Here is a 13187-nt window from a genome sequence, read left to right on the forward strand (position 1 = left end):
AGTGCACGTTCTGGAGGATGGAATAATCATGGTCTAGCCCATATAGATATTCGACTCACCATATGGCTATCCCTTGAATGAATTCATATGCGTATAGTATCGATTTTTTTGTTCGATCAAAAATCAATCCTATCTGTATGTCTTCTATACGAATTTCTTTGAACGCTTAAGATCCAACAACTTCAAGCTGCACAATGTAAAGACAAATATCGCCTCTAAATCAAGGTTGCAGTTAGATTGGTTTCCAGCCTATTCATATTCAATCTGTTAAGCTTTCTTGGTAATTATGGTCTCTCGTCTATAATTTTAATCTTAGTGTTATATTCATAGTTCTATTTTCTTCTTAAACTAGTGGGTCAAATTAACCTACTTCCGATATTCCATAGAGTAATCTTCCAGGAGTATACACTCTGTGTCCTGCACCGCCATAACCCACTTGATCTACGGAGAGTATTAACTTACCAGGACCAGGATTGACTCATATAACCATAACGTGCAGGATGCATTAGGTCGAAAATACACTACTAGTACAAGGGAACAGCATTAAGAGATGCTATTAAAGGTGGGGTTGTAACTTGTCTCGTATGTGTAAATGTATTGGGACTCGTAATTACAGGTGACTCACGAGTCAGTAACATTCCTATGCGATCACGTTGTCCAGAAGATGTATTTTAGCTCTTCCTTTCTACAATGGATCTACTTTATGGTTTACATACAAAGTAAGGTCATTCTATGAAAGAATTTTTTTTTTTCTTTTTTTGTGTATGTTTTCTCCACAATCTTCATAATTACATCGAGTCATAGATTCATAGTAAACATAGGAAAAAGGATCCTCCAATGAATGGCATGCACTGTTGAGGGTGTGCGGAGGAGGACAACTAGTAAACTCCATCCAACATCATAGGCTGAAGCCTCCAGTACGCAGAAAGTAAAAGCTCATGACTCACTCCCTGCATGCATATCCTCTTCCAATCACAGCAACCGAATAATCCAACAAACTATACTTGCAACTTGTTGTAAACACCACCTTTTTTTTATTCACTTTCTTGGATTTTCCCCGTTTGTTTTGGGTTTTTGCAAAGGTGTCCTTTCGGACTACGTAGAGGCAATGTCTTCAAAGTAAGATGGCTGAATCACATAGGAAACCATTCTCTGCGAGGGAAGAAAACCCACGGAAGACGCCAATCGGCGCGAACATCCGTACCAATTAAGACTGGAGTCGGATGGGCACATTGTGCGTGTTATGGATTCGCGCATGAGCTGGGCCCTGCCCGGCTGAGTCGAGAGTGTGTGTGTGTGCAAAGACGACAGAGTTCGAATAGCACTGCCTGCAGCACGGCTATATGATGGTCCGTATAGAGGTAGACTGAAAAGATAAACCAGAAGCTGGACGGTGAACCGCTCAACGGTGGTATTCAGTGGGTCTGTAGATCCGCGAGGACTCCCTGAAACGTCTGCGCTCCGCCGCATCAGACTCGTACAGCGATCCCCGGCTGGGAGAGCTCCGGCTAGGGGAGCTACGAGGAGAGGAGTAGACGATGACCCGACGACGCATCGCGTCACGGGGCTCGCGCTCAATGATTTCAGTGTATGAGACAGGCTGCTGTTGTGGGCTTGTCGATCGGCGGGGAGGAACGGGGTAGGTTCGGTCGTAGGTGATGATAGGTGACGGTGACCGAGGGGGCTGGACAGCACCCTGTTCTTTGCGGTTCAGGCGCATACCATCTTCAATGGCGAGGAGCAGTGCGCGGACAGCCCGGCAGTCGCGGGGTATCTTGACGAGAGTAGGCTGGTTGCGCTCACGGTCGAGGGTCGAGTATGACTTTCCGTTCTTGCTGTAAAGGTAGTCGGCGACGTCGACGGCGTATTGGTGTCCACGCTCACAAAGAGAGCGGTCATCTTTGCGCGCTCTGAGGGGATCTGCGCATCGAGTGCAGTGGCTCGCATGACGCTCAAAGGCGACCATCACGTATTCCTCGTCAGCCTCGAGATCGCGGACGGGCAAGACGGGATCGACGACTTCGACTGGGGCAGGCATCGTGGAAGAACGTCGCAATGACCGTCTTCTACCTGGAGTTTGTTGGTGGACAATCGTATCTCGTATGGGGAAGAGACGAGGCAATGTGAGGAAACGAGAAGATCTTCGGGGAGACAGCGTGACGGAGTTTGACGGTATAGTTACGGAACTGATTGGGAGTGGTAGCAGAGGAAGATTGAGGTGGTTTGGCAACAGAAGGGTTTATAATGTGTCCAGGTATAGGCAGCAGGAATTATACTGGAGAACTGTGTAGATGTAAAAGTGGATAAGAGGATCATTAACGGTGGGGAGTGAGCAAGATTATATACTAAGGACTTGAAGGAGACATCCACGCTCAAAAGCATACAACCTAAAGCAATACCTCTAGTAGCCAGGATGGGTCTGCGCTATGACCGCACTGATCACAAGAAGACTAGGGTGGGAGATCAAAATAAAATAAATAAAAATACAAAATAATAGTAATCATGTTCTAACATGAAATTCAATACAATACGAAATTAAATCAAAGTGTGGATGGTAGCCTGGCAGATGATGTGAAAGAAAGTTGTTTTGAATTTCTTCAGTGATACAGTAACTTAGGGTCCAAAGGGCGGGTGACTCGACGCTAACCTTGAACGATGCACGAGAGTGGTTCCTAAGGCTCAAACAAAGCATTCTCACTGGCGGGGGACCTGTGGCTGGTGCGCGCAGGCAGTGCTTTCCCTCCATGACCATACCGGTTGATCGCGAGAATTGCAGAGGCTCTAGGCCATCTGATTGGACTGTCCGTATGAACAAGTCGGTCAACTCTTCTTTCACCCGCATTCTGCCTGGCTCCACACCATCACAACTACTAGTACACTTGGGGCTAGGTACCTGTCTAGATCCCCTCCAAACCACCCGTCGCTTACCCGATTGAGGTGTCGGGGGACACTTCGAGTCATCGTTGCTTGTCTTTCGGAGAAACAATGACGATAGCAGACGGACTGACTCCTTTTTGACAAGGATTACTGTGGCTTGAGTGGCTTGACCTTCTCGTGTTCCCTCTCTGCCTGCGCCGCACTCACGACGTCAATTTCCCCCCAACTGCCACCACCATCACAGCGTCCGTATTACTCTTCTGTAATACCGAAAGAATTCGCTGCGTTACCACCCCTGGAGATGCAGCCCTGAGCCATTGCATATTTCCTGCATCTGCATGCCATTAACTTTATCATAATCGTTGGTTGATAACGCTCTTCTACTCCGTGGGGTAAGCAACAGCAACCGCCGAACTGTCCCTCTACGCTCATTTGCTTCGCAGCCGCTGACCACAATCGCGGATCTTTTCTGAGACAGTAAATCGTTTGGAACCATTCTGTTGGTAACCTACAATATCCTGGAACTCCATGATACCTCACCTCGTCTATTTTGGTTCGTCTCACTTTTGTTCTAAGAATAAGTCGGGATTTTACGTGCTAAGTTGCTAACACGAACGATGGATGCGATCACCGGGACCATATTGATAAGGGGTCGCTAGACCTGTTCGGGTTTCAGGGGTCTCAGCCTCAGTCTTCCAAACAGATACCTTGGAATACGGCTCAGCCACAGCCACAGATGCCACTGGCTATCGTTGCTTCGTTTCGTCTCCCACTATTACGGTTAAGCGCCATATTCGGCCGCACGCAATGTCAGATGCTCACTCTGCATGGATAATCTTCCGAAAATGAATGCACTTGTCTACTTCTACTGATCAACAAAGGGCCAAAGCTACAGAATTGAATTTCAATTTGACGCGCGCAACGATGTCTGGGCTGTTGAGTCTGTTTCACCCTATCAACCTGGCGTCGCACTTTCCCAGCGGCAGTTTTCTGGTCCACGATCCCCAGTACTTATCGCGGTGACCAAAATAGAATATATCGCGACTTACAACAAAACTGTTGAATTCTGCCTTGGCTAGCGTCTCGAGAGCCATGGGAGCCTTATGACCAGCGGCACGAGCGCGTAACCCGTGCTTCCCCTTGGGGGGAGGGGTCGAATTCGGAGGATGAGCACTGCTGCCTGTCGCATTGTGACCACTCTGTCCTGCATTGGCATTGACCTGTCTGGCCGACCAGGGGTAAAGGACGATCAGACCAATAGCATCTTCCTCTAGGAACGTTGATGTTAGGACAACTAGGCTGCAGGGCCTAGCTCGCTGAAGTCTCCAACACCCTATTTCACCCTTTGCCACTCCTTGGATGAGCCGCTGCAGCCGGCATCAGCTCCAAGCCGGCGGCAGCTCCAAGCTGGCTGGGGGAAATGGATCGCTGACTATCTACACGGGACAGAACACCAGTCAACACCTTTCATCACGATATAATTTGAACTACTTCACTTCTTCAACAACTGAAGCCGGGCTAGCTCAATCGGTAGAGCGTGAGACTCTTAGTCATCACGGTATCTCAAGGTTGCGGGTTCGACCCCCGCGTTCGGCTTAACTTTTTGCTCTTGCGAAGAGCGCGGTTGAAAATTTTTTGGTGGTTCACTATCGGACGGATGACCCTCGCCACGCGGGCTCCACTTCGGATAGGATCCACATGCGGCTACAAAAACCTAGGCTACTGCATCAGTATACTTTGTAGGCCACCTTGATCGGATAAGCCTGTAATGTAGGCAAAATATGCTTTTGTAGTACATTTGCCTAGTTGTGGTAGCGGCTCATCAGGTATTGCCTCGTCAGTAACTTGTAATGTGGGCGTGTTATGGCGTGAACTCATACATGGCAAGAACTTGTATCCGAAATATATTTTATAATCATCAATGTATTATTTCACATTGTGTCTTGAACAGCAGATAAACCAAGCTCCAACATGCTTAAGATATGCAGCAAAATGATTACACTGAGATTAACGACATTTTCACAATTCACTTGGAACTTCGTCAGAGACTAATCGCATAATGAGTAACAAAACAAGCCAACTTAGCAAATGTTTAATGCGGTACCATTGTCTGTCCTATTATCACTACGCACAATAATAAAGTAGACCCAATAAACTAACTACCTGATGTAAACTAAAGCCAGTACAAACCGCCCATCCAAGCGACCATGACCATCAAGGCAGGTTCTAGCCAAAGCCAGGTAGAAGCAACCGTCGCCAACCAGACAGCATTATCCGGGTCATCGGTGATATTTCGATGAATCCAGTCCAGTGTTTTCAGAAGAAGTATCAGTATAAGTCGGAGTGCTGACTCGAGGGCAGTCTATCATTTTATCAGTACTAGGGACACCCTTGTTTGCAAATTTGGGGGTAACCGGACCATTTGAGCTTTGACAAAGAAGTATGACGGAGCAGGCTTTAGTTGCGCGTAGCGGTTCTTATTTTGATTGTTTATGTTAGTGTTCCGGTGGTCCGTTTGCATAGTTGGGGTGAGACTTTTGGATGTACATTTAGGGGCACATATGTTGTGCATGTCACAGGGACAGCTCTCTGGGCAGTCGTTGTGTCCGGTGCAGATGTTATGACATCTGTTGAGGACTCTGAACTCCTTGGGAGTAGCAGAGCTGGTATCCCGGGTGACAGCTACTGCGTTGGCCATGCCGAGAAGGGCAGAAAGGGTGAGGATGCTGAACAGATTCATTGTGCCGAGACCAATGTCCTTGATTAGTTATGCGGTGATAGTGCTTCAAGTGTTTGGTAATATGAGGATATCGGGAGGGATTTTCAGCTTAGAGAAAGGAGGAGATAGTCAGCTATTTATATTGATTAGCTCTCTAGGGCAAGTTAATAAACATTCTACTTACATAGATATACTTTTTAGTCATGTCTATGTACTTTTGCCAAATAGTTAATTTGAGAGTTAATCACCCCAAAGGACGTGCACATCAAACTCTCTTTTGTTTGTGAATTGGTGTGTTCTAATGCACGGATCTACAAATGGTACCTGACTACCCCAGATATTGATGAATCCTGTGGTTACCCCAAAGGGAGTAATTGTGGATATGCACTCAACAAACTTTGATCCCTAGAACCGAGCTCTAGCCAAAGCCTACTCTACTCATTGAAGAAATACTTAATGATCGCTCACAAAGAGAATCCGACAAACTATCAAAGCCCCGGAACCTTAAACCAGGAATCCCTGTCTTGTGAAACTGGCTGAGTAGCGGAATGATTCCCACTGGTTGCATCTTAGCAGGGAATGTTCAATAGAATCAATTAGTCTATGCAATGAATCGATATAGTCTGGTTATGTACTAGCGAGAAATATTCCCAAATTCATACTCGGAAGGTGAAGTTAAGCCAAATGCATGATGGAATGATTTCGATACAAAATTGGTCTGGTGGAATTAACTGCCAGTCAACTATACCATGTAGTTATACTACAAAAATAACGTGGTGAATGGTAAGAATGTACAATTACCTAAAATAAAACAATAACTATGTAGAGAACTATTATTCATAGAATATTTGAGCATTGGGTCGACCTCTTTACGCTGATGAATTTGTGCTATTATCGGGATTCGGGAGTATGTAGTAGTATGTAACCCCCTATGAACTCATGCGATAGATCATATCTGACCAGTGCAACCAATTGTCCAACCGCAATTGATTATCGGCTGTCTCGTATTCCCCGAGAATTGTCCGTTTCTATCTCGTCTAATCAACCAACAGATAAACCGCAGCTTGCCGAGTCGTTCATCACCACTGGGCCCTTTGCCGACACTGTGGGGACTCTGGGGAACTTATCGGTTCCCGACGCTTCTCCCCGCCTTGCTCTCTTACTACCGATCTACGATCCTGCATGTCATTCATAAATAAGAAGTGTCCGAATTCAACCCCGCACATGCTCTCGCAATGTGACTTCTGTCTTTATTTTGCTCTTTTCACTCGCCCCCAGTTAACCCATTCCCATAATCATGCAAGCAAGAGGTGAGAGCCCAAGTAGATCCGTTCGTTCCGGATTATATTGTGACTGGGTTCGATGCTAATATCTTTATCAGGTGATGGCCTAAAGGCCCTTATCGAGAAATACCGACCAGACTTGAAGCCGTTTGAAGAGGTCTATCGTCAGTTGCACAGCTCCCCCGAGCTAGCCTTCCAAGAAGAGAACACATCAGCTATCGCCGCAGATCATCTCAAAAAGTTGGGCTTTGAGGTTCACACGCACATCGGTGGATATGGAGTTGCCGGTATTCTCCGTAACGGCGATGGGCCAACCGTTCTCCTGCGAGCCGACATGGATGCGCTACCTTTAGAGGAAAAGACTGGTTTGCCGTACGCTAGCGACAAAATCGTTAAAGACAAAGACGGAGTGAAAAGACCGGCAATGCATGCCTGTGGTCACGATACGCACGTCACAAGTCTCATGGCGAGTGCTGAGCTTTTAAATTCCGCCCGGGATCACTGGTCTGGTACCTTGATCTGTATTTTCCAACCAGCGGAGGAGCTACTGTCCGGCGCCAAAGCGATGATCGAAGACGGGCTGTACGAGAAGATCCCCAAGCCAGACGTTGTCCTGTCGCAGCACGTTATGAAAATGAAAACGGGCACAGTCAGTATCCGTTCGGGTCGGCTGCTCACGGCTGCTGATTCCTTCGATGTGCGCATCTATGGGCGCGGTGGACACGGCTCGGCTCCTCAGACTTGCATCGATCCCATTGTTATCGGCGCAACAATTGTGACGCGCCTGCAAAGTATCGTCAGCCGCGAAGTGATGCCGGGCGAACTGGCTGTTGTCAGTGTTGGGAGCATCCAAGCTGGTCATGTAGCGAACATTATCCCCGATCAGCTGGATCTCAAGCTTAATGTTCGGACATACGACCCCAAGGTCCGCGAGCGTGTTATATCTTCCGTGAAGAGAATCATCGAGGCAGAGTGTCTAGCAGGAGGTGTCGCCGAGAAACCTCTTGTTAAGCAGATACTTTCTGCTCCCGCGACTATCAACGATGAGGCTACAGTCAAGGCTCTCCAAAAAACATTTGGATCATATTTCGGAGAAAACTTGGTTGAATCGGAGCCAGCGACTGCAAGTGAAGATTTCTCCCTTCTTGCGACGGCGGTAGGAGCACCGTATGTGATGTGGACGTATGGTGGAGTCGACCCTGAGACATGGGATGATGCCGTGAAGCAGGGTACCACTGATCAGCTACCCAGTAATCACTCCCCGTTCTTCGCTCCAGTGATCCAACCGACTCTTGGTACTGCAATTGATGGAATCGCCCTTGGAGCACTGACTTTCCTGAAGCGGAACTAAGAGTATGACAACCTCACACGAAAGCAAATCAATGCGGATTGCACTATGATTGCGACCGTTACGTTTAAATTTGAGCGCCTTTTTCCATTATCCTGTACATAATTGTTGCAATAGCCTTTCTAGGCTGTTAAACCGCCAATTACTGGCTTGTAAAAGAAGCCATTAGTTCCCGTCACTCGTCTAAAAACCCTGCTCTTGAAGCAAGATAGGCGAATCTTGAACCCAAGAAATCTGTTACTATATAGAACTAACTTGGTAACAATGAATCCTAAAGCACATTATTTCAAAGCTTCTCCGAGACATAACTCACAACAATCCTTGTGGTTGATCTTCCTGCAAGGAGCTTCTCCAACACTCTATCAGCATCATTAATCTCATTGCACCGACCTGAAGGAATAATAATAACTCTTCCCGACTCGATCTACTGTTGTTGAAGAATCTATCAATAAAGGCTCATGTAGCCGCAAAGACTCCAGTGTGCCATTTAAAATAGAGATCATACCCCTGATCGATGGGTTGTCGGAAGTTTCGATGGTTTGAGTAAAAAGCCGAAAGGATGACCACTACGTCTGATTTCGAGTATAAACGGCAGTTAATGATTTTGGTTCAAATTTTTGATCTTATTACTATTGCAATTAGAGTCTTGCAAGGATCAGTGAGGGATGAATAAGGTACCAAGCATGTATTTAGGGTTTATAAATGGGCCCAAAGCAATCGTCACTTTGGCAGTGACGGTTCCCCACCAACAAAAACTTCCGGTTGATCCCTTATGAAAGATGACGAGACGAAACACATCTCATTTGCTAGTAACTATGGCAAACAACCAATGATTGGCATCTCAAGGCCCGAGTACCTAGGGTACGGGATCCGGATAGCAAATTTAAGCACAGTATCCCGCGGCCCGTTCTCCTGGTCTCATGTGGCCTCGTTCCCCACTGTACGGCTGTTGCACAGAAAATCCATGTGCGACTCAAGCTACCATCTAATACCCACTCGATAAGCTTCAAGCACATATGAGTTGCGAAGCTCACAAGGGACAAGATATGATTGTGGTGCTCGATGATAAGCTTCCAGGAGACGCTTGACACGTTTTCAGCTAGAATAGGGAGTCTCGCCGCTTGCAAAGCGACTGTTCCAGACTCCCTCCAGAGCACGTTAGTCGCAATTTGCCAAGACAGGTTAAGAAATTGGGAGCGCCATAACGATTGCCTCTTGCAGTCTCCACTTCAACTCGCGATACAACAACGCATCTGCTGAAAAGGGGATAGCGCGTCCCATGACATCATGTCTTGCGATTGATCAATGAGATGCTTCTCCCCCTGCTGTCCATCCAGTCCCAAGTTGCAATTCTCAATTGCTCATTGCCAGTGCCCAATCAATTGTCTTTGGGCCTTGCTGCTCGACTGCTACTATGGGTCCAGTTCGTACCTAGCCGAACCCATTATTCTCGGATTGCATTGTTGCCCGTTCAATCCCCCTTACCTGCCACATACTAGTACCCAGTGGCAGTGTTGGGCGCTATTTATTATTACGCTATCGCTGGTTTTATTCTATAACCAACAGGTTTTTCTCGTGGGCTATGCTTTGTTCCTGTCGCTATACATTCCCTAGAAAAACTACCACCAGTGCAGGATGCCCCTGAACACGGTCGCACTCAGTGTGGCCCTCACCCCTGCTGTGATCTCGACATTCTTCTCTCATGTGAGTCGCCATCCACACTGGACTTCATTTGAGCTATTCTCCTTCTTCGCTGGGACCAAACTAGCTAACACTGATTTTGTTTCCTTCAGTATTTGCATCGTAAATCGCTCCATAATAAACCAAGCGTTCATATCGAATACGATGAAGGTGTTCGGATATTCCGTGAATTCCTCGCCTACTCGGCCAAGCACTCCGTCGAGGATCTTCAATCCTTCACAAGCCAAAGAGTCCCCAGTCCTCACTGGGTGAGGACTGAAACGGTTACCATACCCACTCAATATCTGTCATCTGCCGCAACCGCCCTGATCGATCAATTGGGCCCCAAGGGGTTATCGCAGGTTGGAGGGAAAGAGTGGTGGCAATGGCGCGGACCAGTAGATGATTTGCAAGGCGAATGGGTCGAAATGAGAAATGATTACAATGAGAGAACGCGGGCTAGAAAGATTCATGGGATTCATCCGAGCCAGAAACGTATTATGTTCTACATACACGGCGGAGCCTATTACTTTGGAAGTTTAGAGACGCATCGGTACCAGATGCAACGTCATGCTAGGAAGCTCAAGGGACGAGTGTTTGCACGGTAAGATTTAGGTGTTCTGGTTGTATTGTTGTGATTATGCTAATCCCAGCTTAGTGAGTTTAATGATTCCTCCTTGGAGATTCGTTTATTGGAAGAGCGCTAAGTACGTTTGTTGTAGCGGCATATCGTCTAGCTCCACAGTTCCCATTTCCTTGCAGTCTGCAGGACTGCTTGGCTGCTTATCTTTTCCTTCTGAAGGAACACAAACCTGAAGAGATCATATTTGCTGGAGACTCTGCCGGTGGAGGAATGGCGCTCTCGTAAGTAAAGTGCACCCGGAAAAAAACTCCCATAGCTAACATTGAAAAAGTCTGCTATGTATTCTTCGTGATCAGGGCCTGCCTTTGCCCGCAGGAGCGATCCTGATTTCACCTTGGGTTGATCTCACTCATTCTTTTCCTAGTATAGTGAAGGATAACCCCGGCGACTATATACCTCCCTACGGATTCAGACACAGGCCTTCTGCCGCCTGGCCGCCGCCAAACTCAGATGAAATAGAAGCCATTAAGAAAGGCCTAGGGAAACAGCCTGCTACCGAAAGTAGTGCACAAGAGGCGATCCCGCCCAAAGGCAGTCAGGCTCAGGAGACAGCTGTCAAGGGTTATTCGGTTCACGAGAACCCATCGTCCAAAGAATCTCCGAACGCAGCGAACGATTCCGATAATCCCAAGGTTCTCATTGATGGTAAGACCGTTGAGATCAAGGACCAAATTCATATGTATACGACCAACCAACTGCTATTCCACCCACTCGTTTCTCCTGTTCTACAACCGTCCCTGGGAGGCCTACCTCCCTTGCAGATTCTAAGCGGTGGAGGAGAAATGCTACGAGACGAGCAATTCTACGTTGCTCATAAAGCAGCGAATCCGACTGCTTACCCGCCCAGTGACGCTTTCCTGGACGAGTACGACCCCGAACGTGAGGCGCTGCACAAATACCCCGGGACCCACGTTCAGCTTCAAGTTTGGGATGATCTATGTCATGTTGCGACCACTTTGAGTTTCACTCGCCCAGCGAAATACATGTTTCGATCAATCGCACAGTTTGGAGCATGGGCTCTGGCATGTGCCCAAGAAACAGAGATCGAAATTGTGGACGACACTGAAATCTCACCAATATCATCTGATAGCTCGGATGACCCAGACACACCCGCAGATGCACACCAAGCAGAAAATTCGAAACAGTCTGTGGCATCTGTCGGGAAGGCTGGCGATCGGTTACCTCCCTTCAAAGAGCGCATGATTCGTCAAAGGGTCGACAAAAGAGGCCATATATATCACTTGGAACCCCAAGCTTCGTGTCCTGTCCTTCAAATCCCAAGTTCACAAGTCGGAACCATCAATCCGGAACTGGTTAAGAAATGGCTTGCGGCAAAAAAGGAATGGGATGTGAAGTACGCCAAGGACAAGCTTCATGTCCAGCGCCAACGCGTCAAAGAGTTGGCTCAGTGCTTTCAGCAAGATTTCGTGGGCGAGGTGCCCCCTCCCAGTTCACTGGCGGCGAGAAGGTCTGCACCTGGTGTCATGCCATCTCGTGGTGGCCGGAAGAGCTACCCTATGACAATGTGGAGCAATTGGGCCAGCAGGCATGACGAGAGGAGCCTTCAAAGGGAGCACAAGAAGGAGAAAGAGGGTCAGTCCAGGAGAACCAGCGTGGAGGCTGGACGTGCCGGAGCTTGCATGAAAGCAACAGAGGTTGATAAAGGTGCCTCTCCGGATAAAGAACAGGTTAGTCATGCCTACTAGAGGTCATTACTATTGATGCTAAGAAATGATTCAGGATGCATCAGACGAGACAAAGAGTTCAGAAACCAGGACCGAGGAAGATGCCTCTCGCAGGCTTGACGATAGGAGTTCCAACCCTATGATACTCCTGCCCCCATATGACGAGAAGAGGTTCACGGAGGAAAACGCGAGCACGCAAGCACTTTTTCACGCACGAGGAACTATAGCCTCGACTTCAGACCTATCTATGGCCCGGAAGCAGCGACCGGTGTCCCAAGCCGGGTCAGGCACAGTTCGAAGCGGCATCACATCCGATGTTGCAGACGATACCAGTACTCTCGGAGACAGATCGCTCGCCGTTACCAACACCGGCGTTGATGCCGCTAGTACTCGGGCAGTACGAAACTCTGTCGGAGTCGTGGGTCTGATCAACGATGGCGACTCGGCCTATCGTTCTATTGATTTCTACTCTATGCCTCGCGACTCGGGTGATCTCGAGACCACTTCTCTTGGTGGGCGGACGACGGAAGGAGATATCTCTCGCACCGTTTCTCGCCCGGGAATGGCCGACCGAGAGTTTTATAAAACTGCACAAGAGCACCCTGTAGCATGATATACATAAAGAAAGCTGCAAAGCGAAGATTTGCATATACAGAATCTGGCCATATATGATTTGTGTATACCTGTTTTTGTTATTCTGTTATTTGGTTAATTTGAACCTTCAAGATACACTTATTACCAAAGTGAAATACACGATGATACCTCATACACGATCGCCTACTGCGTCTGTTTTCATATGTTTGGGTGGTTGGTCCTTGAATTATACTCTTTCTGTTTGATACGTCAGTCCCTCAATACCCTGGCTCTGAGCCCCCTTATCCCTGTGTTATATATGACAGTTTATTTTCTGAGATAGCTACAATATAGTCCTCAAGCATGTTGAACACTCCCT

General features: G+C 47.6%; 4 protein-coding genes and 1 non-coding gene across 5 annotated transcripts; 3 read left to right on the forward strand and 2 right to left on the reverse strand.

Annotated features, from left to right (window-relative positions):
• Positions 1–1402: 1402 nt before the first annotated feature.
• F9C07_9975 (uncharacterized protein) lies at positions 1403–2038 on the reverse strand (the record flags this gene model as incomplete). The annotated part of the gene is made up of 1 exon (XM_041284598.1): positions 1403–2038. One exon carries the CDS (start codon positions 2036–2038, stop codon positions 1403–1405), a length of 636 nt encoding a protein of 211 aa, XP_041142395.1.
• A 1786-nt stretch (positions 2039–3824) lies between these two features.
• On the reverse strand, positions 3825–5575 carry F9C07_2225367 (uncharacterized protein; the record flags this gene model as incomplete). Its single annotated transcript, XM_041289396.2, has 3 exons — positions 3825–4147; positions 5068–5239; positions 5297–5575. 3 exons carry the CDS (start codon positions 5573–5575, stop codon positions 3825–3827), a joined length of 774 nt encoding a protein of 257 aa, XP_041142396.2.
• On the forward strand, positions 4390–4473 carry F9C07_t4. The gene has a single exon. It is a non-coding gene; the product is annotated as a tRNA-Lys (tRNA).
• A 1383-nt stretch (positions 5576–6958) lies between the features above and the next one.
• On the forward strand, positions 6959–8230 carry F9C07_9976 (putative zinc metallopeptidase; the record flags this gene model as incomplete). Its single annotated transcript, XM_041289404.2, has 1 exon — positions 6959–8230. The coding sequence occupies one exon, from the start codon at positions 6959–6961 to the stop codon at positions 8228–8230; it is 1272 nt and encodes a 423-aa protein (XP_041142397.2).
• Positions 8231–8881: 651 nt separating this feature from the next.
• F9C07_2252109 (arylacetamide deacetylase) lies at positions 8882–13079 on the forward strand. Its single transcript, XM_071510082.1, has 5 exons — positions 8882–9931; positions 10021–10511; positions 10607–10771; positions 10822–12238; positions 12291–13079. The coding sequence occupies exons 1-5, from the start codon at positions 9863–9865 to the stop codon at positions 12846–12848; spliced, it is 2700 nt and encodes an 899-aa protein (XP_071363650.1). The 5' UTR covers positions 8882–9862; the 3' UTR covers positions 12849–13079.
• Positions 13080–13187: the final 108 nt, after the last annotated feature.

This window comes from Aspergillus flavus, chromosome 2 (genome assembly GCF_009017415.1).
Source record: "Aspergillus flavus chromosome 2, complete sequence".
In the NCBI taxonomy this organism is placed as follows: Eukaryota; Fungi; Ascomycota; class Eurotiomycetes; order Eurotiales; family Aspergillaceae; genus Aspergillus; species Aspergillus flavus.